The 25,911-nt window shown below is 41.5% G+C and overlaps 3 protein-coding genes across 3 annotated transcripts in view; 2 read left to right on the top strand and 1 right to left on the bottom strand.

Annotated features, from left to right (window-relative positions):
- The first annotated feature begins 489 nt into the window (after positions 1-489).
- On the top strand, positions 490-4,206 carry tmem229a (transmembrane protein 229A). Its single transcript, XM_034112303.2, has one exon. The coding sequence runs from the start codon at positions 696-698 to the stop codon at positions 1,764-1,766; it is 1,071 nt and encodes a 356-aa protein (XP_033968194.1). The 5' UTR covers positions 490-695; the 3' UTR covers positions 1,767-4,206.
- A 1,551-nt stretch (positions 4,207-5,757) lies between these two features.
- On the bottom strand, positions 5,758-18,263 carry LOC117439199 (hyaluronidase PH-20-like). The gene is made up of 8 exons (XM_034074989.2): positions 17,994-18,263; positions 16,438-17,163; positions 15,462-15,628; positions 13,542-13,710; positions 10,683-10,901; positions 9,394-9,555; positions 7,533-7,622; positions 5,758-6,709 (listed from the first exon to the last, which is right to left on the bottom strand). The coding sequence occupies exons 2-8, from the start codon at positions 17,149-17,151 to the stop codon at positions 6,272-6,274; spliced, it is 1,959 nt and encodes a 652-aa protein (XP_033930880.1). The 5' UTR covers positions 17,152-17,163; positions 17,994-18,263; the 3' UTR covers positions 5,758-6,271.
- A 6,804-nt stretch (positions 18,264-25,067) lies between these two features.
- Positions 25,068-25,911, top strand: part of LOC117439285 (actin nucleation-promoting factor WASL-like) — a 28,949-nt gene continuing 28,105 nt past the window's right edge. Inside the window, 1 exon segment of the mRNA XM_034075154.1 lies at positions 25,068-25,460. Within this exon segment, the coding sequence (XP_033931045.1) occupies positions 25,356-25,460 (105 nt within the window). The 5' untranslated portion in view covers positions 25,068-25,355.

The raw sequence follows: 25,911 nt of genomic DNA on the forward strand, positions 1-25,911 counted from the left end.
CTTGAGTCTTTTTGATTGATTGCTATACTGTGTACTTCTACTACACTAAATATCAGAGGTAGTTAGTGCACTTTTACTCCACGACATTTATTTAATAACTTTAGTTACTTTGCAGATATAGATTAATGATGTGAAAAATAATCTTCACTTAAATCAGACTTTAGTTACACCTGAAGTAAATTCACAAGCTACCCTGCAGTTTACAAAGTCAATAAAACTAGCTGCACCTTATACTTGAGTATTCCTACACTCTGGTGCTTTTACTTACATATCGGATCTGAGTACTTGACCCACTTCTAGTCATGTCGTTATTCAAAACAAAACCATTTGCAAACTATCATGGTCAACATAAATAAACAATGTGGCAGACAGCTAGTAAAAAAATGGAAAATTAAAACGCCTCAAGGCAAACGTCTTTTAACTAAATGTAAGATACTTAATGTGTACAGATAGAAACAAAGTTAGATGTTTGCAGGTTTACACGTTACTGTGAGTAGCACTGACTGAAATTTGAACCAAACGTTTGTTGTCCAGTTGCTTTCTCAAGCTGGTGTTTACAAAGAAACGTGTTTTCCACGAGGTACGTGAACGTAGCCATGCGGTGCAGGAGATGCTTGTAGCCGCAGCTCTGCAGCGGAACACAGACAACAATGTGCGGGAAGGAAGCTGAACCTCTGAACAACAAGTGACTGGTCATGGCCAGAGACGGTGCTCGGAGCCGAGCAGCAGACCCTGATCCCGGGGGCCTGACACCGGTTAAGATGCCCTGCAGACAGAAACCATCCGGAGGAGCAGGGGACGCGGAGGGGTCTCTGCGGGAGCTGCCTCGATGGATGCGGCTTTACTTCTACGGGATGCACGGCGTGACTCTGGATGTCCTGCTCTCGTCGCTGCAGGGGTTTTTAAACCACAGAGACCCCAAACTGGTGGGCTTCTCTTCCCCGTATCTGTGCGTCATGCATTCACTGACCCACTTCGCGCTGGAGAAGATCTTCTCACAGAAGAGGTGTTTCCGAGATCGGCCTGTGGTCTTCCATCTGGTTTTCTACCCCTCCATCTACATCGGGCTGCAGATCCTCATCGGGAACATCAACACCCTGACGGAGCAGGTGAGGGTGGTGTCCGGCACGCAGCTGGTGGTGCATTACATCCTGGCTCTGTATTTTGGACTGGTGTTCCACAGAGGGCTGTCAAAACTGAGGTTGCACACCCCCTGCACCCCAGACCCTGCATGCAAACCCAGCCTGGTGGACACTGGTCATGACCCCATTCAAGGTCTGCCAGGCGTTGTGCGTTTCCTGTTCTTTGGGATGCACGGCTTTCTGGATGAGGTGGTCTTCACCTCTGTTTTTAACCTGGTGGAGAAGTCTGACCGGACCCTGAGTGGCCACACGTCCCTGTGGTCCTTCCTGATGTACGGCAGCTGCAGCTTCCTGGTGGAGAAGCTCTACTTCCACCTGCACTTCAGGAGAGGCTGGGGCCCGTGGCGGAGGCTCCCCTTCTACGTCTGCTTCATCTACGCCTGGGAGTTCTCCTGGGGCCTGGTCCTCCGGCAGTTCGGAGCCTGCTCCTGGGACTACTCCCACTACCCCTACAACTTCATGGGCCTCATCACGCTGCTGTACCTGCCGGGCTGGGTTGGCATCAGCCTGTATCAGGACGTGCTCTCCAACGCCCTGCTGAGGGTCAAGTGCACCACGGATGTGACCGGTCTGAGCGAGGGCAATGGAGAGGTCAATGGTCAGCTGGAGAAAAAAATACTGTAAATGTGTATTTTTTTTGGTTTAACTCGAGGGAAAGTCTTGCAGACATTGGACTAACAGAGATTAATAAAGAAAATAGGGACATAGGTTTCAATATTATTCGATATGTCTGGATCCAAAACACAGGTCAAACACAACTAACCCTGAACTGCTCACCTATCTGTTTACATTCAGACGACCTACTGCCATCTGTATCTGTCCGATGTAAAATATAGTTGCATTATTAATATTTTAACAGTTTTCAGGACTTTGGTAGTGTGACTTTTCAGTGACAGGCTTGCCATACATAACATGCATTATAGCAGGTCTAGTTTGATATGTCATTTTTACATTAGCATGCTTTAACTGGTTTTTATATCTGCATGCTAAAAGTAGAACTAAAATAACATCAGAAAGGTTTACAGATTAGAAAAGCCGTAAAACTCAAACAACACAATTTGTTTTTAAATGTTAATCTCTTTTTCCTTTTTAATCTAATACCTTTGTTCACTCATCATATGACCCTGGATTGCATGGCAACTATGAGAGTAACCCAGCAGGCAGCATGGACACCTGTGGCTGAGAGGATAGGAGGAGCGATGAAGTGAGATGTTAGTGTGAATCTTTTTTAAACCAAACGTTACTCTGCTGCAGTGCCTTCCTGTGCAAACGGACTCAAGCAAGCAAGGCGTGGCGTCCATGAGGCTGCACGTTTTTATATAAAAAGCACCGCAAAATTGTTATTATAGAAATATTCTAACCTTTAGCATTAATGAGGGTACATTTTGTTGCATTATCAAAACACACCAACATAATGCACATTTAACTACAGCTGTTCTATATTCAACACAAACAAATGCATATTCAATCTAAATTCTTTGTCAGTGTGACATGAACTAAGTGCAGACATTTTAAATCAAGAAGTACTTTTTTTGTGTTAAATATTCCCGAAATAAAGCAGATTCTGACCCCCACATATGCTTTACAGTGGTTTTATGCCTTAAGAAACTATAGTCAGTACCTTGCACTGTGACTAAACAACATCTGGTCAATCTTAGCAAACATGTCTATACAACTCCCTTTGTTGGGTAAGTAAACATTATTTGGAGTTTGCATATAGCGAGCACCTGAACCGGTTTTATTCAGATTTGTATCAGTCATTTAGAAAACCACTCCTTGATCCTTTCTTTAACATTCACACGTGTTACCATTTTCTATAAGTTTAGATAAGCTCTTGATTTGCCAGATGCAAAATCTTGGAATTGATTTTAAATTAATCTGATTTAGATATGTGTATGGGGTTCAGTAACCCTTGTAAAATAAGGTAATAGGTTTATTAAATAATCAAATTGCATTTTGTATGCAAATAATTGGAAGGGTTAATAATTGGTATAGACCACCACACACTTTATTTTATTAATAAAAAGGTGTAAACATGTTTAAATGTCAGAAATGATAGAAATGATTTGCTCCTGTGGGTATTGTCCACAGTAGATGACCATTACATGTATGATCTGTATATGTAATGTGTATTTGTAAAGCGCTTAGAGTCTTTGATAAAGCGCTATAATAAATATAAGGATTATTATTATTATTATTATAGAAACAACATTTCAATCAGGAGACACGGTTTTGATGTAAGAATACATTTAATTAGAATTTAATGTTGCCCCCACCACGGCAGTTCGTTGCTCATTCTCCTTGCCAATTACCCCAATTAACTGCAATACATTGACTATAGATATACAACCCACTTCAAAAAGTCAAAAATATCCCTCAACGTTGGACAATCGTTTTTCAATCAGACGGTTTTGATGTAAGAATACATATGTATTGCCAGGAATACACAAATGAATGTAATGGAGTTTTGGCGATTAGGCCCCGTTGTGCAGGAAGTATCATTCGGGAGGGGACAACCGATCTGATGAAACCCCCCGGGGTCTAGACACTGGTGGTGGTGAATGGATAGCTGGGTTCGGTCGGAAGGGGAGGGGCTTAGCTTGACCTGGATCCGGAGGGACAGGACGGTGAAAAGGGCTGGAGGAGGGTTGCGTTGAGTCTCCTGAAATGACAGCTGACAAAGGGGGGAAAGCTAATTTAAAAGGGTTCTTAGGTTAGTCTGGGTTATTGAGAGGAGAGAGAGTAGAAACGTAGCATAGTAAATGAATGAGTAAAGAAGGTCTTCCTGGTTGAACTTGCGCTGAGCTCCATTAGTTTGGCATTAGTTTTGTTGTCCAACCTGGCAGCTAGAGGTCTTTAAACATATGCGTTCACTAAACCAGAGTGAAGGACTTTGTAGATCTTTAAGATTTGCATGGCTAACGGACTTTAATTATACTTTACTTTGTGCTGTGTCACCCACCAATTTAAAAGAAAGACCGCAATGTTTTTAAAAGAGTTTACTCGCAATGGCATGTATTGTACGACTTTACTACTGAATTCAATAAAATTCCTTTTGCACGTCTGGCATTCATTCATTCCTTTACTGTAATGTTAGCAAATAGCATTTACGTTATTCAACAGGGGTTTTAGTCCTTTTTGAACAGTCACTTTCATAGGCAAGCAACCTCATTTTGAACATATTTGAGCTCAGGCAGTTAACAAGTACACAAACAACGAGAGGTAATGTTGGCCTACGCCTGTAGAACACAGAAGTAATTTCCTCGTACGCAAAAATGGATTTGTTATCTTATCATTACTGCTTCCTTGTTATAAAAACAAATACAGTTCAATAAAAAGGGACGTTTTTCTGATGACTCACTGTTTCATTACACAAAGCCTGCAGTGGTTAAAATATGTTTGCATTACCAATTATGTATCAACCTTTCATCTCTTTCTCAAAACCCCCTTGGAGGTTATCTTTTAACACGAGCAAACAAGCGAACCCAGACTCCCAGAGGACACCATCAACACACCAATGACGTACAGTCTGCTGACAACCCCACAATGGGAATATACAAAAACACTCATTAGCGTTCTCAGTCAGAAGTATAGGACTGCTGTGTAAAAGGGTTAAAACACACGTTTACTTTAATTTAGCAGCTTCACAATTTGCCACACCTTCATTAATACAGCGTCTGAAAAATGTACCCCGTCATAGCTAATATGTGGGATGTAAAAGAGGCCTCCTTAGTGATAAACTTAGCTAACAATTCCCTGCTGCCTTTCTTTTAATATGTTCTATGTTTGGCTTTTACAGCACATTTACCATATTTATGAATGTGTGTTTTCATAACCCTGTTTTTAATAGATCACAGCTATTTCGGAAAAAAAGCCATAATAAAACACACTGTAAACCACCTGACCAAAGACAAAACAAAGTTAGCTCGGCTAGCTGGTCAAAAACAAGCAAATAAGCTAGTTGTTTATTTCTCTCAGGGGTTGGAGACTTGTGAAATTAGATCAAAGTACTACTTACATTCACCCAGTAGCAATCAACATTTTTCCAACTGAATGTTAATGTCGCTCCACATTAGCAGCATTTGAAAGTAGGTAGCTGCTTGCTAACAACAACAGCCTGCTAGCATGCTAACGGTTTAACTAGCTTCTTGTTGAGTTCTTCTCTCGTGGCCTAAAAATCAATTAATGTGACTTTAATGGCCTTGAAAACATCACTTTTCTGACTAGACCTCTTCACAGGTTGAAGTTTGGTCTAGCAAAGCTGCTAATTATCTTGATTAGTTACACATGTTCTAAGAAAGGAGCTTTAATAAGGTAATATAAGTGAAAACACCTGTGCAAGGAGTGAGCAAAATCATCTTTTTATGCTAGCAACACCTTTACCATGAATGTATCCCAATGAACCCCCAATAACTTTTCATTCACTCAGTCATCACACGCTCTGTGTATTGACTGTGACATTCAAGCTCATCGCAGAACCAACAACAAGAGCTGAATACTATTGTCGCAGTTTCTAGTTTTAGTTTTAGTTTAGTCAATTTATTGAACATGTCAGAAACAAAAAAATATAACAATAATATATATATATATATATATTCTCTTTTTTTCACTCAGATTAATAATTATAACAAAGTACCAAAAAAAATAAAATAATATCAAACCAAAAAAAAAATAATAATAATAATAATAATTTTCAGATAGTCTCTGTTCATGTTCAACAGGGGCAAGAAGAAGCTTAAAAAAACTGTTCTGGTCCTACCCCCTCTAACATATATTTTTCTTATAAAACATTAGGTCATCGTCATCAGCGACATGTAAGCACTTCGAGATTTGTCTTGGCAAATGAGAAGCGCTATATAAATTAAATATATTATGTTTGGCTTCTCACTTTATACTGCATACTTTTTGTTTGTAGGTTAGAGTTTTGGCAATACTGTGTTCTTTGGCTAGACTGTGGCACATGCAACATTATGTCAGTGGTCATAATATGCAGGCCAGATGAGGTAAGTACTTTAAAAATAACAGATGACGTGACCAGCACTGGATTAGGACAAAACCAGGTCATTCCCAGGTCTGAATGTTTGGTTTAAGAAGTGTGAAAGAACATCAGGTAAAACAACAACAACAAGCTAAACTTTTAGATTAATTTGGCCATTGTACTTGGTAAAACCGGCTTGTTTTGTATCTTGCAACATAGCTTGATTCAGAGTGTGAAATTTCTGGTACAGTCCTTGCTTCACACTAAATTTCAGGGCCTTGGCTAGCTCTCTGTTAGTCCTGGGAGAGCAGCTCAGTCCTGTGTAGCACTGACAGCTAAACCCCCTGCTGAAAGCCTTTAAGTCTGAGAGGGAAGGCCTCCCCAGGACAAGGAAGCGCTTCTGAACATGCAAGATCCTGAAATTCTCGGGGTTTAGATGGAGGTAGTGATTTGAGTTGTAGTTCTTTCGGAGACAGCGGCCATTCCCTCGGCACAGGAAGTTGCTGCAGAGCTGGGCGGCTACGGTGACATTGGTGATGTAAGGGTTGAGGGTGGAGGTGAGGTAGGAGGAGAGGGCGGCACAAGACGTCTGCGGAGAAAAGGAACAAGAGAGGAAGAAGGAAAATCCATGAATGATAAGGTTAGGGCAACAGTTTCTCTCTCTCGAGGGAAATTAAAAGTCAAGGCTTGTTTAAAGTTAGGTCCAGAACTTATTTAAGCCAAATCATGATCTTTTACAAGTAGTTTTGTTGCATTTTTGTTTTTAGTTCACATAACTAAACACATGTTCAAAACCGTGACCGTAATCCAGAAGATAATAAATGTATCACTAATAGTTATCGAAAATGTGTCTCATGTCGTGTGCCATGAGTTGACACAGAAGATGCCAAACCAATTCTGAATACCCCAATATCCAACAGGCAGGAACAGGTAGACACAACACTGAGAGCACAGCCTGAGCTCATAAGGGCAGTACAAACTGATCAACTGGATCAACACACTTGAATGTCTTCTATGTCATAAAAACAGCTGTTGCCAATTGCATTTAAAAAAAATAATAATATGTGGAGATTATCCTGCTGAAGAAAACATGCTATATGCCAAAATCCAATGGGAAAATCGGATTGCTTTTTGACGAGGGACCCCTTGTAATGCTAACTTCCGCGTCGACCTACAAAAATACATCACCGCTGCACCGCTCGATAGTGAAGAAGAGTTTAAACATCCAGTGAGTCACTTTCATCGAGCTAATCCTGGTTTCCCTGCCTTGGATGAACTAAAACGATCCACCAGCCAGCCACAGAGACGAGCGACTCCTCTATCGTCTGATGGAACTCCTTGTGTCTCCTCTCACAACCTGCCATCAGTTCATGTCTTTCAGCAGGCAGTGGGGGGGTGCAGGGTGATGTTACCTGGTCATCGTAGTCAGCGCTGGCCCCCCACAGCACGGCACCGGACACCCCCACTGCTGCACTCTCCCCAAGGGTGCTGACCAAGTCTGCCTGCACACAGATGGTTAAATATATGCATCGTTTTATTTGTACATACACAGAAGTCGCCGCATGCATTCACAAATTAGACAATTATACACGCATGCATAGTATGTTTATTTATGGTTGTTGTGATTAAACATGTTTGTCTTATTTGGAGTTGATTTTTACCTTGTGTGAATCCTGTTTTGAACTCTGACCCTGTCGCTGATAAACGCCTGAATTTCCCCAAGGGGATAAATAAACTTCCATCTTGTCTTGGCAGTCCAGAATACGTTTCCTCTTGGTTAGTGGCACACATTGTAAGTTGCTTTGGATAAAAGCATCAGCTAAAGTGTAATCATGCAATAAAGAAGTTCAAATTAGCACAACCTTAAACGAGTGAAATGCAACATACACATTAATGCAGCAGTGATATTAGATCAAATCACCATATAGGCTTATAGTTAAAACACTCAGGGGACATTTTACTGCACAATGAATGACGTTATATAACACTGACAGTTTGGCATCATGTAACCCTCCTGTTGTCTTCGGGTCAAATCTGACCGGTTTACTACTTTCATCAATCATACCTTTTTTGTTTTCCTATCGATTGCATTCAGGCTTCATGATATCCTTCACAGGAGACATTTGAACATATAAAATGGCTGATCACCACTTTCATTGGATTGTGGATGATTTAGTCAACTTTGTAACACCCATGGTGTTCCCGGTCAAAAATAACCGCCATAAAGAAAAGGAATTAGTAACCATCCGGATCAGATAAAACACACACACACACACACACACACACACACACACACACACACACACACACACACACACACACACACACACACACACAGAACAATTTAACACATGTCCCGCTCTTATGTGCCCATCCCCCCACATGGATCACACCTGGCACACCAATACATGTTCAGTGTCTATTCTTTGTATATTCACTGCAGTGTTTCATGTGTACCAGTAGTCTGATACAATATGTACAGTTTGAAAGGGTGTTAAATGAAATTTGGTGCTGATTCATGGTTTTTGTGTTAATGTAATAGCAGTTAAAACAGGACCGGTCAAATCTGACCACAAACACCAAAGTAAGGGGGGGAAACGAAGACAATAGGAGGGTTGAGTAATGGATAAACAGGAAATACTTCTTCCACCTCTCCTTGCATGGTGCACGGACTTTCACTCTGTTCTTATTCCCGTGAAATGAACTCCTGATGCGAGGTGAGAAGACAGGATAAGGTGTACACGCTCAGGTGAGGGCTGAGCAGGATGTTGTTACACCAAGAAACCGAAGACGGAAACACCGCACTGCTGAGAGGAAGAGGTCACTTAAGATGTAGCTGATCTAGTCAAGTGTGGGCACTCACTAATGAACTGTTTCTGTTGGGAACATACGGCTGCGGCCACACGAGGACGAATTCGGTCGTTTGCGTTACTGTTTAGTGTCATATAGACCCTGACAACCATGCTTCTTCGCTGCTTTTGTGGAGCAAGTTACAGCGCCACCTACAGGCTCCTGCATATGTACTGCAGCTTCTCCAGCGGTTGGAGCTAAACAGAGCGGTCTCGTGTGGGCAGACACTATCCAGATAACTATTGCGTGTGGACGGAAGCTTGTTTGCGATTGCGTTTGCGTTAATCCTATGCGTTTAGCCCAAGCCGGTGACGAGTGATATTTCATGTGTACTTGTTTCCTGCCTGAGCTTTCAGAGAGTGCCTCCTAATGTGCCAAACGCTGTGATTAAAACATGTCTCCCTTTGGACGGCTCTCAGGTACCTGGCTGAGGAAGCGTTTGTTCTTGTCAACAAAGACAGCTCTCATGTAAGCAAACACAGGCGCGGTTCCTCCCTGTCCCTGGGGCAGGGCAGACACTCTCAGCGCCTCCTGGATACGGTTCCTCACCATCAGGGCAGCTCTGGGATTGTCAGCCAGAGAGACCTGAAACAGAGCCAGGATGCATTCAAAAAAACAGAGGGGACACATGTTGATGTAGAAGAGACATGGAGAAGAGGGGACACATGTTGATGTAGAAGAGACATGAAGAAGAGGGGACACATGTTGATGTAGAAGAGACATGAAGAAGAGGGGACACATGTTGATGTAGAAGAGACATGAAGAAGAGGGGACACATGTTGATGTAGAAGAGACATGAAGAAGAGGGGACACATGTTGATGTAGAAGAGACATGAAGAAGAGGGGACACATGTTGATGCAGAAGAGACATGAAGAAGAGGGGACACATGTTGATGTAGAAGAGACATGAAAAAGAGGGGACACATGTTGATGTAGAAGAGACATGAAGAAGAGGGGACACATGTTGATGTAGAAGAGACATGAAGAAGAGGGGTCACATGTTGATGTAGAAGAGACATGAAAAAGAGGGGACACATGTTGATGTAGAAGAGACATGAAGAAGAGGGGACACATGTTGATGTAGAAGAGACATGAAAAAGAGGGGACACATGTTGATGTAGAAGAGACATGAAGAAGAGGGGACACATGTTGATGTAGAAGAGACGTGAAGAAGAGGGGACACATGTTGATGTAGGAGAGACGTGAAGAAGAGGGGACACATGTTGATGTAGACGAGACGTGAAGAAGAGGGGACACATGTTGATGTAGGAGAGATGTGAAGAAGAGGGGACACATGTTGATGTAGAAGAGACGTGAAGAAGAGGGGACACATGTTGATGTAGAAGAGACGTGAAGAAGAGGGGACACATGTTGATGTAGGAGAGACATGAAGAAGAGGGGACACATGTTGATGTAGAAGAGACGTGAAGAAGAGGGGACACATGTTGATGTAGGAGAGATGTGAAGAAGAGGGGACACATGTTGATGTAGGAGAGATGTGAAGAAGAGGGGACACATGTTGATGTAGAAGAGACGTGAAGAAGAGGGGACACATGTTGATGTAGGAGAGATGTGAAGAAGAGGGGACACATGTTGATGTAGAAGAGACATGAAGAAGAAGGGACACATGGTTATAAAAGACATGAAAACGTGGATTTTGCATAATAGGTGACCTTTAATGACAATAAAGTTGACTTTGATTATCGCCCAACCTGGAGGTAGATGGAGGGGTAGAGCGCGGAGCTGGACTCCCACAGCCAGAGCAGCTCGTCGTTCTGCCTCCTCACCTCCCTGGAGCAGCGGCCGGTGTAAAAAGGCTCCTCCCAGCCGTAGTTGTAGCAGTGAGGGAACAGGTAGAAGCCCCACAGGTAGTTAGGCCTCATGGCTCGGCCCATCGCCAACATCCCGGACATCAAACTCTTAGCTGCCACCTAAAAGGCAAGGCAAGGCAAGGCAAGTTTATTTATATAGCACTTTTCAACATAAGGCAATTCAAAGTGCTTTACAAAAAAAAAAAAAAAGACATTAAGAAAATAGCATTTAAAATCAGTCATTAAAAATAAAAGCTAATAAAATAAACATAAAAAGAAAAATACATGGATAAAAGTTACAGTGCAGTTTAAGATATGAATAGTTCAATTAAAAGCAGCGACAAAAAGAAAAGTCTTCAGCCTGGATTTAAAAGTAGTAAGATTTGCAGCAGTTGGTTTCTGGGAGTTGGTTCCAGATGCTTGGAGCATAATAACTGAACGCTGCTTCTCCATGTTTAGTTCTGACTCTGGGGACAGAAAGCTGACCAGTCCCTGAAGACCTGAGAGATCTGGATGGTTCATCATTTAGCAGGAGGTCGGAAATGTATTTTGGGCCTAAACCATTCAGTGCTTTATAAACCAGCAGCAATATTTTGAAATCTATTCTTTGACACACAGGAAGCCAGCGTAAAGACTTCAGAGCAGGAGTGATGTGATCCACTTTCTTAGTGTTAGTGAGGACTCGAGCAGCGGCGTTCTGAATCAGCTGCAGCTTTCTAATAGATGTTTTAGTGAGACCTGTGAAGACACCATTGCAGTGGTCGAGTCTACTGAAGATAAAGGCATGGACAAGTTTCTCCAGATCCTGCTGTGACATTAGTCTTTTAATCCTAGATATATTCTTTAGGTGATAGTAGGCTGATTTAGTAACTGTTTTAATGTGACTGTTGAAACTCAGGTCAGAGTCCATGACTACACCTAGATTTCTGGCTTTATCTGTTGTTTTGAACATTGCAGGCTGAAGCTCAGCGCTAACTTTTATTCGTTCTGCCTTTATTCGTTTTATCTTTGTTTAATTGGAGAAAGTTCTGACACTTACTCAGTGTTTTGAATTGGAGCATAGTCTCCTGGTGACATTGTTACGTACATTTGTGTGTCATCTGCATAGCTATGGTAACTTATTTTGTTGTTTTTCATTATCTGAGCCAGTGGTATTATGTAGACGTTAAAGAGAAGAGGCCCCAAGATGGAGCCTTGAGGAACCCCACATGTCATATTTGTCAACTCAGATGTGTATTACCTATAGAAACAAAGTTGTTTCTGTCCTTTAAGTAGGATTCAAACCAATTTAGAGCTGTTTCCGAAAGTCCCACCCAGTTTTCCAGTCGGTCCAGTAATATGCTGTGGTCAACAGTGTCAAACGCAGCACTGAGATCTAATAATACTAACACTGAAGTTCTGCCACTGTCTGTGTTTAAGTGGATGTCATTAAAGACCTTTACAAGAGCAGTCTCAGTGCTGTGGTTTGGACGAAAGCCTGACTGGAACACATCCAAACAGCTATTTAAATGCAATAAATTACTCAACTGTTGAAAAACAACTTTTTCAATGATCTTACCTAGAAATGGGAGGTTTGATATGGGCCTGTAATTGTTCATTACTGAAGCATCTAGATTATTCTTTTTTAAGAGCGGTTTAATGACTGCAGTTTTCAGGGTCTGTGGAAAAATACCTGAGTGAAGAGATTTGTTTACTATATGAAGTAGATCTGAGGCAAAACATCTTTGAAAAAACCTGTTGGAATAATATCAAGGCAGCAGGAGGAGGACTTCAGAAGTTGTATAATGTCCTCTAAGTTTTTATCATTAATCTGATGGAATTGTGTCATGGTGTTTGACTTGATGTTAAGTGGACACAGAGACAACACATTTGCTGTACCTGATGCAGAGGCACTGACTGCTTGTCTCTTGTAAAAGAGAAGGAAAGGAAAGAAGAAGCAGTGGTGGATGAAGAATTCAGATCATTTAGTTAAAGGTGGGGTATAAGTTTGAGAAACCGGCTCGAGATGCACTTTTTGTTATATTCCATGGAATGCTCTTAACATCCCGATAGCAATGAATATCTGAAGTGCTTTGACAAAAAATACATTAAAAACATCATCTGTGGAAGCCGTGGCGCTGTAAAAAGCACGACCAATCATCTGAGCCGGCTAAAGTAACTGGATGGCCTACCTGCCTGTCAGCCTTCCATCGGGACACAAACTGATCTCGTGCCCTCATTGGTCATGTGCGCGTTCGTGTGTGTTGGAGGAGGGGCTCTGTAAGGAAGTGGCAGATTTGTGCCGGCTGTGTATTTTCAAATTCTAGCGATCTCGAGCTGGTTTCTCCAAAATGACCTACTGTTCAAATACAGCAACACATTTAAAAGTAAAAGTATGGAAAAGTACTTGAAAATGAACTCCCAATTATTATTTATATCCGTATCACATACGTTTTTACTTTTGTAGACACATTTCTGATGCAAATTATTCACATTTATGACCTTAACTTTGTGTAATACAGTATATAGTCGATTGACCTTTTTTCTACCTGAACGTTCATTAAATTGTAATAATTTGTATTTTAAATACTATGTAAATGCCTTTTATGGAAAAGGTTTCTTCATCTCTTTCTTCACGTTGCTGTAACATTGTAAATTTCCCCTTTTGTGGGCCGAATAAAGGATTTCTGATAATCACTTCAAGATTCAGTACAGCATTCGAGTTACTGAGTTGTCTTTTCACACTCGTGTTTTATTCATTTCCACAGTGGGTGTCCTGACCTGGAACTGAGTCTTGGCTCTTTCTGTGGCCTGCTGCAGATTGAGGGAGTGCTCAGTCTGCAGGAGGTGAGCCACAGAAAGAGTCTGGTAGATTCTCTTTGCGCCCCAGTTCCTGTCCCACAGGGGGCGCCATTCCTCCCAGTCGATCACAGCCAGGCCTCGGCTCGTCCTGGAAGTGATAGAGAGGAGAAGTACACGTTTTTACAAGTCTTCTGTTATGCTATTTTTAGGCATATAGTATAGGTCTCAGATATATGAAAATAATGTCTTGCTCAAAATACCAAACAGATCACCCATTTTAGCCAGGCCTCATACCCCTCTATTTCAGCCCTGTTAGAGAAGTGCTTATTCTGGGTCTAAAGCTTTAAAGGTCACCTATTATACAAAATCCACTTTTCCATGTCTCTTCTACATCAACATGTGTCCCCTCTTCTTCATGTGTCTTCTACATCAACATGTGTCCCCTCTTCTTCATGTCTCTTCTACATCAACATGTGTCCCCTCTTCTCCATGTCTCTTCTTCATCAACATGTGTCCCCTCTTCTTCATGTCTCTTCTACATCAACATGTGTCCCCTCTTCTCCATGTCTCTTCTTCATCAACATGTGTCCCCTCTTCTTCATGTCTCTTCTACATCAACATGTGTCCCCTCTTCTCCATGTCTCTTCTTCATCAACATGTGTCCCCTCTTCTTCGTGTCTCTTCTACATCAACATGTGTCCCCTCTTCTTCATGTCTCTTCTACATCAACATGTGTCCCCTCTTCTTCATGTCTCTTCTACATCAACATGTGTCCCCTCTTCTTCATGTCTCTTCTACATCAACATGTGTCCCCTCTTCTTCATTTCTCTTCTACATCAACATGTGTCCCCTCTTCTTCACGTCTCTTCTACATCAACATGTGTCCCCTCTTCTTCACGTCTCTTCTACATCAACATGTGTCCCCTCTTCTTCATGTCTCTTCTACATCAACATGTGTCCCCTCTTCTTCATGTCTCTTCTACATCAACATGTGTCCCCTCTTCTTCATGTCTCTTCTACATCAACATGTGTCCCCTCTTCTTCATTTCTCTTCTACATCAACATGTGTCCCCTCTTCTTCATTTCTCTTCTACATCAACATGTGTCCCCTCTTCTTCATGTCTCTTCTACATCAACATGTGTCCCCTCTTCTTCATGTCTCCTCTACATCAACATGTGTCCCCTCTTATTCATGTCTCTTCTACATCAACATGTGTCCCCTCTGTGGAAAGAGACTCTGAAAGTTTCAGGAACAAAGATTCTCTCTCTTTTTGATCCATTTCTATAAAAACCTGAAAATGAGCTGATCAGATTTTGGCCACTTTATGATGTCATAACGATGTGTTGTCTCGTGTAACCATTAGCCAATCAGCAACCAAGGTAACCCCCCCCCCCCACCTTATCACCTGAATCTCCTCCTAGAGCACCATTGAGTTCTTTGTAACCAAATCTCTCTCAGAGGGGCGTGGGGAGGGGCTCCTTATTTTCATCTAAAGTAACAGACAGAGAATCAGCACTTTGGAAACAGGGCTGAAACAGAGGGGATTATGGGTAATGCTGCAATGATCTGTTTGGTGTTTAGAGCCATATACTTCAGAGACAGGTTCTGTATATATCCGAGACCTATAATATATTGATGAAAATCAGTATGGGGACCTTTAATGTGGAATAAAGCCAGCCCGTATTTCCGATATTACGTCATATCGAGGATCAGCTCCTTTGTACCCCCGTTTTTAGAGATTTGGGTACAGAGGAAACGAGAGAGGGTTTTGCACTTTGTGAGTTCCCTGACACACTGCAGACACATATTTATGTATAAAAGACATTAAAAAGTGCATTTAGCATGAGAGCTCACGTGTCATCAATAAAGGGCACATTATTTCATCGAGAAATGCTCACTTGGATGTGATGTAGTAGTTGATGTCGGCTCTGGCCTTGTTCAAACTGGCCCTCAGGTCCCCTCTCTGTGGGATGCCACCGTTCAGCTGTTTCCTGCTGGTCAGGTCTACATGTGGGTAAAGACCCAGCCGGTCAGTGTAGAACAGAGACAGGAACTGACCTGGGACCTGCAGCAGGAACAAGACAAAGTGATGCAAACATTTTATATTGATTCTATTATTATATTGTATTGTTACTGTCTTGTATTTTATCTGGTTTTATTTGGGTCTTTACCTAATGTTCTGATTACTCAGAAATTATCACATATTGCCTGGTATGTTAAACATTACATTTCAACAAACTTGTGATAAAAGAACAATTATAAAACGGACATGTCAAAGCAAGCAATCTGATTGGTTCTTAGAATGAGCGGATATCACGGGTAGAATTGTACTTTTCACAACAAGTCAGTATCCCTCCGCCTCTGAGTCGGGCCGAACCACGCCCCTTATCTTTTAGATAAAAAATGTTTTCCCTATTATTATAAAAAAAAAATGTTTTCATTGTTTCCAATTTGCTGTGACTATGAGCTATGGGGTAGGGGGATAGGGGATGGGTATTTTTCTTTCCTTTAACAAACAAATTGTTCTGTACTTTGTTTAATGTGCTGAAAGTGCCATGTCTGCAAAAAAAGACATCAAGAACAGATGTATGATTTCCAGTCATAAAAAGACTCGATAAATCAACCTGTAATGCAACTGGAGTTGTAAAACATGTCGAAACAAGAAACAATGTATAATTGTTCCAGACATGTACAAACATGCAACAACTCGCTGATAGCCGTACGAATGACAAAACACATCACCATAAATGTCCTTCCATAATAGCTTCATGTAAATTAGTTTGTGATTTGGTTACAGCATGTGCTTTCCCACCCTGGATTTGAATGTAATAGTTAACTAAATGAGATGCACGTAATTCAAACATTTCCTCCTACCTTAGCAGGTGTTGCCATTCCTTTAAAGGGCGAGGTGTCCAGTGAGATGTTGTACCTCTTACACACCCGATCAGGAATGTTCCAACTCACAATGAAAGGCTGGTGCTGGAACAACGGGACTGTGGTGTGGGGGAGGGGGGGAGGCAGAAGTGGTTTGGTCCGACGAGAGGATGCTGCTTCTGGGGGAGATGTGAGGATTTTGGGTGAAGTTTTGGCAAAAGGAGGCGGTGATGTTTGAGTGGTGAAGAAGGACGCGGAGAGGAATGATGTTGAAACAGTAGAGGGATGTTGGGTGGAAGAACTTTGAGGCAGAGGAGAAGATGGGGAACTTGTTGGATGTTCAGCCGTGTGAAGAGGTAGTTTGTCAGAAGACACAGGAGTCACTTTGGACGAATTGCATTGTGGGTTTTCGTACAGAGGGGCTTTTTTAGCAAGCAAGTTATTTGAGGAAATGATGCTTTTTCTGGGGGAAGTTTGATCAAAGAGGTGGATATATGTTGGGCTGATGGTGGAGGTGATCGCAGGAGTGGGGAGGGCGTTAGAAATGATGCTGGTGTTGCCAACAGGAAGGGTGGAGGCTGTTACAGATAATGATAGAGCAGGCCAGGCGGAGAGGGTGAGAGCAGGGAGGAAGGAGATGGGCAGAGGGGGGAAGATTGATGGGGTGAGAGAGAGAAGCAGCATCACACAGCGTCTGCTCCTCTGTGTGACCATCCTTCACCCTGGCTGAGCAAAAGAAGAGTAAAGACAGACACAATCAAACATCATGTCACAGTCGAATATGATAATACATGGACAAGTAAAAAAAATACGTGGAACAAAGCATTTTTTGTCATGACAACTGTGTTCGTTGTTGTAATACTCATGTCAACCACAAGAGGCTGAAATGCACCACCAACCATGCAATACATGGGACTAACAGCATTAAAGACACATAAAGCATTTTGTTCGATAAGTAAGACATGTCTCTTTCAAGAGAAACAATGATTAATTTCAATATAAATAATTAAAAAATGTTTTTCACAGTTAAAAACAATAATACTTTACAAAAATAAACAACTAATATAAACAGGCGACAACATTTTGGCCATTATTTACAGATAAAACTTTTTCATGGAACCTAAAAAGACTGTCCTAAAAAAGAATTGTTTTGCTTGTCCTAAAAACAGGACAGAAAACACTTTAAATCAGACTTCGATCGACATCATTTTTCTTTCTCACTTGCCTCAGGGCCTCTGGTAATGTTGCTATAATGAAACTATAATCAGGCAAGCAAAACAATACTCAGACCTGGAACAAGTTCATCTGTTATTTTTAGTTTCTTCTATCTATGGGCTAGTATACTGTCTTAAGTTACCTTACATATTTATTATATAATATACTGTACCTTTCTCCGTATTCTGTTCAGCTCTCAACTCAGGCCTAAAATCTGACAGAAATCTGAGTTTCCTCCCAAGAACAACAAAGCTTAATTCTTGATGTAAACTGACCTTTCGAAATCCACCTCAACAATCATGAACCACAAAACCAACTTTCAGATTAAAAAGACACAATACCTGGACATGCCTTCAGTGGATCCGTTTCATCATAGGAAGTGTTGACTGGAACAATGTGTCCTCCCTAAAGATGGCACTGTCTGATATAGTGAGGGGGAGCCGAGGCTCGAGCCGGGTACAGCGATCGCCCTTCACTCTCCGTTGTTTGTATCAGAAAGACGTCTCGTTTCGATCGCACGGTGCCAAGTTTATCTTGGAGCAGAGAGGAAGAAACACCTGGGTGTGAGGTCACGGTGCTTTCACTGTCCTCATCGTGAGGGGAAATGTACACGGCATCAGAATGGAGCCACGCTGTTGTTGAGCTGGTGGTGACATCGGTGTTTGTCACTTGAAATAAATAATTAAAACAATGGAGGTTGTGAAAGCAAATGGGATTACTCGATAAACTTGCTCAATGTTTCACAACTACAGAAAGAGTTCATGTCTCCTTTTTACGGAGGTTACACATACAAAACTCTAAAGTTAATTTTGTGAGGAATTTGGATAAGTCATAGAAGTACAGTTAGACACCCATTTCTTCAAGATAAGGCCATATTCGTCACGTTTTTGGCCTTCTTTTCTCTTCTATTAAGAAATCAATCAATTGAAAATGTTCAAGATAGTATAAAACAATACCATTGGGTTGAAGGTGGGCCTAATTGTAAAATATTGCATAATACGCGGCATATAAGCAGCCAACATGTTTACATTCTGCCCCTCCAGTTAGGAGACAGGAAAGTTTGCGCCTAGGTGGCAACAGAGGAGTTGCTTCCAGACAAAAATAACTTTATTAACTAAGAATATATTTTTTCACTGCAATGTCACGAGTAATTGTTCGTTGGACTGTTTACCCTGTGTGTGTTTACGCGTCTGGTCAGGGACACGTAATACCAAATGGTGGTGGTCATCTCACAAGTTAGAGGCACAGTGTGAATACTGGCTGTTTTTAGGAGAGGGCTGTCCTGTCTGTACGTGTGTGTTCCTGTTGAGATAATACTACATTTGGATGTTCCATAATGTAAAAACTGAGACTTTTGTGTCTTTTTGTATTACTATAACAGATCGTGCTATAATAACAGTGTGAAAGTATTAACACACTCAATAGATGGAGAAATACACTAAGCTATTCAGAAATGTTGTAAGGTTGTGATGTCACTACTACTTTCATTATGTTTGAAGAGAACATCCACAAATGCAGAAAACCAGGAAACACTGACCAATCAAATCAGATTAGGCTTTTATTGTGAAGGGGGTTTAAAGAGACAGGGTGGACGGAGCTATATTCAGACAGACAGTATGAGAAAAAGAATGTGTTTTTTGAAGATTAAAGTAGTACTACTACTTTAATCATGTTTGAGTAGAAACCTAATATAAAAGAATGAACCTGAGAATAAGTGTAATATCTCTCCTTTAAAGGTCACCCATCATGCTATTTTTAGGCAATAGCATAGATCTCAAATATATACAAATATATAAAAAACATGTCTATGAAGTGTTTTGCTCAAAATACCAAACATATCACCCATTCTAGCCATGCCTCATATCCCTCTATTTCACTTCCTGTTTCAAAAGTGCTGACTTTCGGTATAAAGCTTTAAAAAAAAAAAAAAATGCAAAAAAAAAAAAAAAGGGGCGGAGCTCATGCGGGACCCGGCAGCTACCGTCTAAATTAAATACTGCCGTGATGAAACACCATATCATGGATCATCAAGGATTCTCTCTGAAACAGTCTGGAGCTCAAAGGCTTTCTCTCTTGCCGGTTATACCACAAGGTGAGTTCCTTTTTACTTCCTGCTTCTTCACACACATGCTCTCCAGTACAGGTGAGCTCTGAGTGTTAGCGATGCTAATGTAAACACCGACCATATTACGTCCAAAACAGTCGGACATTGTTTTTGATAGCAACTTTCTGATTGGGCCGTGGGACCACATTTCAGATATGACGTCATATCGGACACAAATCTGGATCAGCTCCGTTGTTCCCCGTTTTTAGAGATTTGGGTACGGAGGAAAAGAGAGAGGGTTTTATTTTCTGACGCTGCGTGAGTTCCCCGACACACCGGGGACACATGGTTATGTATGAAAGACATCAAAAAGTGCATTTTGCATGAGAGGTCCCCTTTAAATAAACATGATCGTGTCTGTCTAATTTTTAAGCAAAACAAAATGTTCACTCATGACTCAGCATGAAATGTACCAATTATAAAATGGGATGTTACTGAGAAATTAGTTTATTTTTGAATTTCACATTAGATTAGATTTGATTAGAGTTTGATGAGATTAGATTTGATTAGATTGGATTAGATCAAATAAGAACTAGGGAAGGTTCCTGCAAAGGTTCAGTGTTAGAGACTTTAATATTGTTTTGTTGAAGAGAAAAAAACTAAAATGTTTATTACAAAACATACAAAAGGTTTATTCTTACCCTTTTAATCTTCTTCTGTCATCTTTGATAGATAGCCCCATGCAGTCAGCTCATATGCCCCTTTCACACCAGCGCCTTTTCAGCTCCGGCTCGGAGCTAGAGCCTGAAAAGCGCCGGGTTTTCCAGTTCACACCGGAGCTGCGGCGGCTCTTAGCTCCGGAATCCGCTTCATTTCCAGCTCCAAAAAATTGTCGGTCCAGAGGCAAGAGATTTGGAGCTAAGAGGCGACGTCGCTTACGTCTCTCTTACGTCGAGGCGTGCAGGAAACTAAACCCACCTCCCATGGGTCGACTGTTATGCCTGCCTACAAGCAGTATTGCCTATAAACACACTTTATAAAGTCAGGCAGCACTAACCAGGCTTCGTGTGATTCTGTTTATTTGTGCCTTACTTTGACCATCCGTTCACTGTTATCGATCATTGTGGAGAGAGGCAGACGTGTTGTTTTGTATTATTGCAGCTATCGGATGCAAGTAGTCAGTTTAGCTTCGGTTGCTATGCCAACATCACCCGTTTTATACCAGAGAAACTTTCATAACAGCGTTGTGATACCAAACAGTGTCAATTCAGACTGACACACATTCACTTAGGCTAAGGGAACTGGGGATATGCATCAGCTGCTTGTGTGAGTCGGACAGTGAATACTTTAGAGCGGCCGCTGCAGTATGAGCTAACCGGGAGCTACCGGGAGAATAAACTCCCGTGGAAGAGCACCACTGCAGCGGTCGGTAAATGCTGCAGAAACACATTAATAAACAATGAACCACGGCACTCTGGAGAAAAGTATAAGGTTGGAGAAGTCGTTATTCAATTTATTCTGGCTTCGTGTGATTAAAAGCAACACGATCATCGACCCGACGCAGTTGTTGTTGTTGTTGTTGTTGTTGTTGTGAGCTGCCGTTGGGGGGCAAATCAGCCATGTAAACGGTGACGTCATGACGCAGCTCTGGGGCGCCAGTGGGCGGTGTGCACAGAGCGGGAGCTGAAAAGGGAAACCGGAGCTGAACCAGAAAAGCTCCCGCTCGGAGCTAGAAACTGAAAAGCGCTGGTGTGAAAGCCGCAATAGATTACATTTCACACTAATCAAGTCTTTGTTACACATTGACAAAACAGACAGAAGACATTTCCTTATTCCTGCGTTTGCACAACAGGTCATTGTTTCCCACGGCACAGCTTTGCAAAGGAAGCCAACACTAAGTAAACGCCTTCTGCTTTGCATGACCTGCATTTTTTTCGCTTTCAAATCATGACACTGCAATACTGCCATACTGTTGTCGAGACACAAAACACACGGGAAAATATTTGTTATTTGAACAGATGGGCAGCACTCCCTTCATCCTGCCAGCTGCCTGATGATGTATGCATGCAGCATTTTGCCCAACCGCACAGGAAGGGTATTGTGTTTTGGCATAAATGTTGATCTAATATAATTTCATCCAGTAACCAATGTGCTGAGTGCACTGAGGAGCAACAGCAGTATATTATCTACTGTGATGCTGCCATCTTGTGGATAGGAAGTATAGTGCAACTCTTACCATTATTCCCTTGTCTGAGTTTTGTTTTAAATGCATTTGTGTACGTGATGCAAACCTGATTCCTCTTTACAAGCGCCGCCCCTGGCACACCATTATACTTGCCTGTTGTCATGGCCTCATTGTGATATCTCCCAAAAATATTCTACATGAGGAGGGAGATGTGGAAAGGCCAACTTCATTCATAATTCATACAGAGGCCTGTAGGGGATGTCTTCCTCCGGAATTCAAGATATAATATTCATGTTGTCCTCTTCCTCCTCTCATAACCTCTTTTGTTGTGGAAAGTGGGTAAAATAAATGTTTTACAAGGGGAGCCCCAGAAGGTGGGTCTGCATAACCCTCAAAACACATGGACAGGGTATTCCATTACTTAAATACACACGATATTACAAACACGTCAGGGCACACTTAAAGGGATAGTTTGGGTGGCTTGAATTTGTTGTATTACTGTGAGTACCTATCCGTAGTCACTGTTTTTCCTCCCGTTTGGAGAAACAAGAGTACCAACATGAAAGGTAAGCTAAGCCTTTGAGCCACTTAAAAAAAGGCTCAACTTAACTATTCCAAATTAAAATATTTGCATTGCTTTACCTAGCTGTTGTTAAGTCCTTTCAAACGGATCACTGAGGCCGTTATATCCATCTATATTCTCCTAAACGCCACCTGACTTAATAGACACAAATAGTAGTACGCTTGTGTTATTGTGTTTTGTGAAATCACACAATAACACTAACTAACTAATCAAGTCAGTATATCAGCAACTCATGTGTTATGCAAGGTACAATTACTGTCTTTGTCAATTAAGTTTGGTGACTTTGATTAAAAAATATCTAATATATTTTTGTCTGACAGCATGGAGCAGTGAACATGTTCTATATATATAGCATTATTTTTTAAGTTAGGCCTTTCTTATACGGAGCTAAAATGTGCTTTCTCTGCAAACTCCTTCCGCAGTAGATCATAGCTTTGTTCCCAGGCTAGTATAGGTTTCATCTGACTATGGATACATATCTTGTACAACCACACTTCAAAACGTCCCGACATTCTCTCTAGAAATGCATTCAAAATACCTATCGTCTCCAACCTCACACATCCATGTTGTCATTGCTCAGAAATGTCAGTTAGGTAGCTTACACAAGCAAGCTACCTAACTGCTCCGTTCACTTGTCTTGTTTTTGTGCGAATGCATACCAAGCAGCTGTCAGTATCATTTCGTTTCTGTGAATAGAGCATCTGTATCCTTCTCGATACGTCACAATGTACTGATGTAATTCCTTACGTTGTAACTACATTTAGGAACAGGGTTTAATGCACTGGGATACAATCACACACTGCTAAGTTTTACTACTTATGTGTTTGCTTACTTTAGTTCTTCAGCTGCTTTTATTCATCTTCCTTTCCTCACTGCTACAAAATGTCACTTTTTCATGTTCATTATTAGTCATTTCTAACACTTCTACACTTTGCCAAACCAAGGCGAGGTGAAGTATTGCAGATTCCCTTCAGGCGATTCTCTGCCTGTTAGTCGGGTGTTTCAAGTTTAACAAGTTTTCTTGATAAGAGCGGGGAACCAGGTTGAAACAAGACGTGGAAGAACATGGAAGTAAGTGTGAAAGAGCATGTCCAGGGCAGCTTTAGTTTATGTTCAGTGAAGGTTTATAAAACGATGTTATAGCCTCGATAAGGATCATATTTATTGCAGAACAGTGAGCGAAGGAAGATATCATAATGTCCGTATTGGATTAAAGCTATCTATCTCACACATAAGTGCTGATAAGGCTGAACTCAACAATCAATAAAATGTTGCAAATATTCCACGGTTAAATTAAAGTCATATTTTGTTTCTTAAGAGCAATATTTTAGCGTTTTCATCTTGAAAGTGTTTTTAATCAATAAAAGCTGAGTTTGGTCAATGTGCAATCAAACAGAACAGGTGTTACAAGTGACCTTTAAAGCTCCACAAGAAATGTCTCCTCCACAATACCAACCCAGTAAGAGAGAACTGCCGCTAGTTTCACGCACATTCTTAGATGTAGAACTGTGCAAGAATGTATTTCAACAAGTCTAACATGTTTATCCAAACTGTGCAAAACAGGGCAATAGATAAATTGTCATAAACACTTCTCAAAAGCTACCATCCTGCGAACAACACCCATTTATGAGCCTTAAAAGAGCATGTTGCACAGCGTTACAAACACCCTTTGGGCACATAGTAAAATATGTATGTATCCTGTCCTTGTTCGAGGCTACTCATATGGCCTCTGAATATGTCTGTTTAATTGATGAGCGCTATATGAAAAGGTGTCAGATGTAAAAAGGCTTTAAGTTGTGATATTATACAATGTGCCCTATAGGGGTGCCTCAGTCAGAGACACTCTCAGTCTCAGACAAGGATTCTGTAGAAACAACTTAAACGTACACTTTGAAGAATTAAGTCGCACTTAGCAGTCTTACCCTTGAGGCTATGTGTAGTAACTGGAGCAGTCTTAATAGTACTTCGCTTTATGTATAGGCTATTTATGGATTATTGCAATGAAAGGGGGAGACCTGTAGTCCCTGGAGGCATTTGTAGCTTCAGGAGCACCAATCATTTCACGTCTCAGAGAATGTTTATAGTCTAGGAAATAATAGGCCCCAGATAACCGCTCTTTAGCTGGGCCATGACCCCTCTCTAACTTCAAGAATATAATTGCACATTATCATTAAAGGGCCATTTCCATCTTGAACACCTATTCAGCCTTAAAGACTTAAATTAAAGTGTAGGCTTAGCTCTGCATTCATTTTCAGCTGAATAATTCCTCTCACAGACAGGGAGCATTGTATGCCATTATCTTTCCCACTTGCACCTTTATTTCTTATCTCCTCCCATTCTGCACTCACACACATTCCTGCCATAAAAGCCACGGGCGGACTGGATCAAACCATCTCCATAGGGGGTGCGCTGATGATTGTAATTATATTTAGCATAATTTCCTTACTTCAATTCTACCAGAATAAAGTTGTCATGGTATATACTTCTATATAATCTTCTCACTGTTTGCTGTGCCCAAATATAACCTTTTTTGATTATGTAGGACACAGCTAGGAAACGTGTGGCCACCATTCCCAGATAATGGACTCGTCCTTACCCTGCCATGTTTGATGGAGCTGGCTCTGGGCTGTGTGGCGGGTGGACTTCCCAGGAAACTTTTTTTTTTTTGCGTTTTCCTTCTTCGCTCAGTCGCTGCAGTTTTGACCTTATTTTAAAAAGGACAACTGCATCCCTAAAACGACATTTCTTGGCACCCCTTCTTGTGGACCTCCAGGATAAACCGGTGTGAGGGGGTCGCGGGAAGGCCACGGATGACCGAGGGATTGTTTATGTTGTTGGATCTCCTATAACGAGTTACAGTCGGTGCACACTTTATAAATTGATCCCTAATAATGAGTGGACATCCGCCGCAACGTCGGCAAGCGAACGTCGGTTCCATACTCCTGACACCGCAGGAAAATGACTGCCTTTTCAACTACCTTGGCAGGAAATGCATTGTAAGTTTTTTTCAATTTAAATGTTATACGATAGCAGAACAAATGCTAACTGTTTGTTTTCTTCACGCGACCAACGGCTAGCTCGTGAGATGTAACGGTTTGTTTATGGCCTTTAGTTTGTTGTTTTCCCGGGGAAACGCTTCAGCGGTTGGTTTGTTTTGACAGCAGAAAAGGGAGAGTTGGCTGGGTTCATCGTCCCATTTGGAAAAAAAAATAGTTGTATCCCTGCTCCAGGCCTCCACTCTGAACTTTTAAAGCTTGACACACCTGAAAGCACCCAGGAAATCCTCCTGACACACCGCTGACAGCTAGCCTGGCTGAGCTAAGCCTAGCATTGGCTACAGGAGTGGGTAGCTGTGTTTTTGGAGTTGTTAAATCAATCAGCGCTATTTTTCATTACATAACATAGCTCTGAACCTTGGTTGTTTTCGGGAAGTGTGTCCTCGGAGAA

This window comes from Pseudochaenichthys georgianus, chromosome 23 (assembly GCF_902827115.2).
Source record: "Pseudochaenichthys georgianus chromosome 23, fPseGeo1.2, whole genome shotgun sequence".
Classification (NCBI taxonomy): domain Eukaryota; kingdom Metazoa; phylum Chordata; class Actinopteri; order Perciformes; family Channichthyidae; genus Pseudochaenichthys; species Pseudochaenichthys georgianus.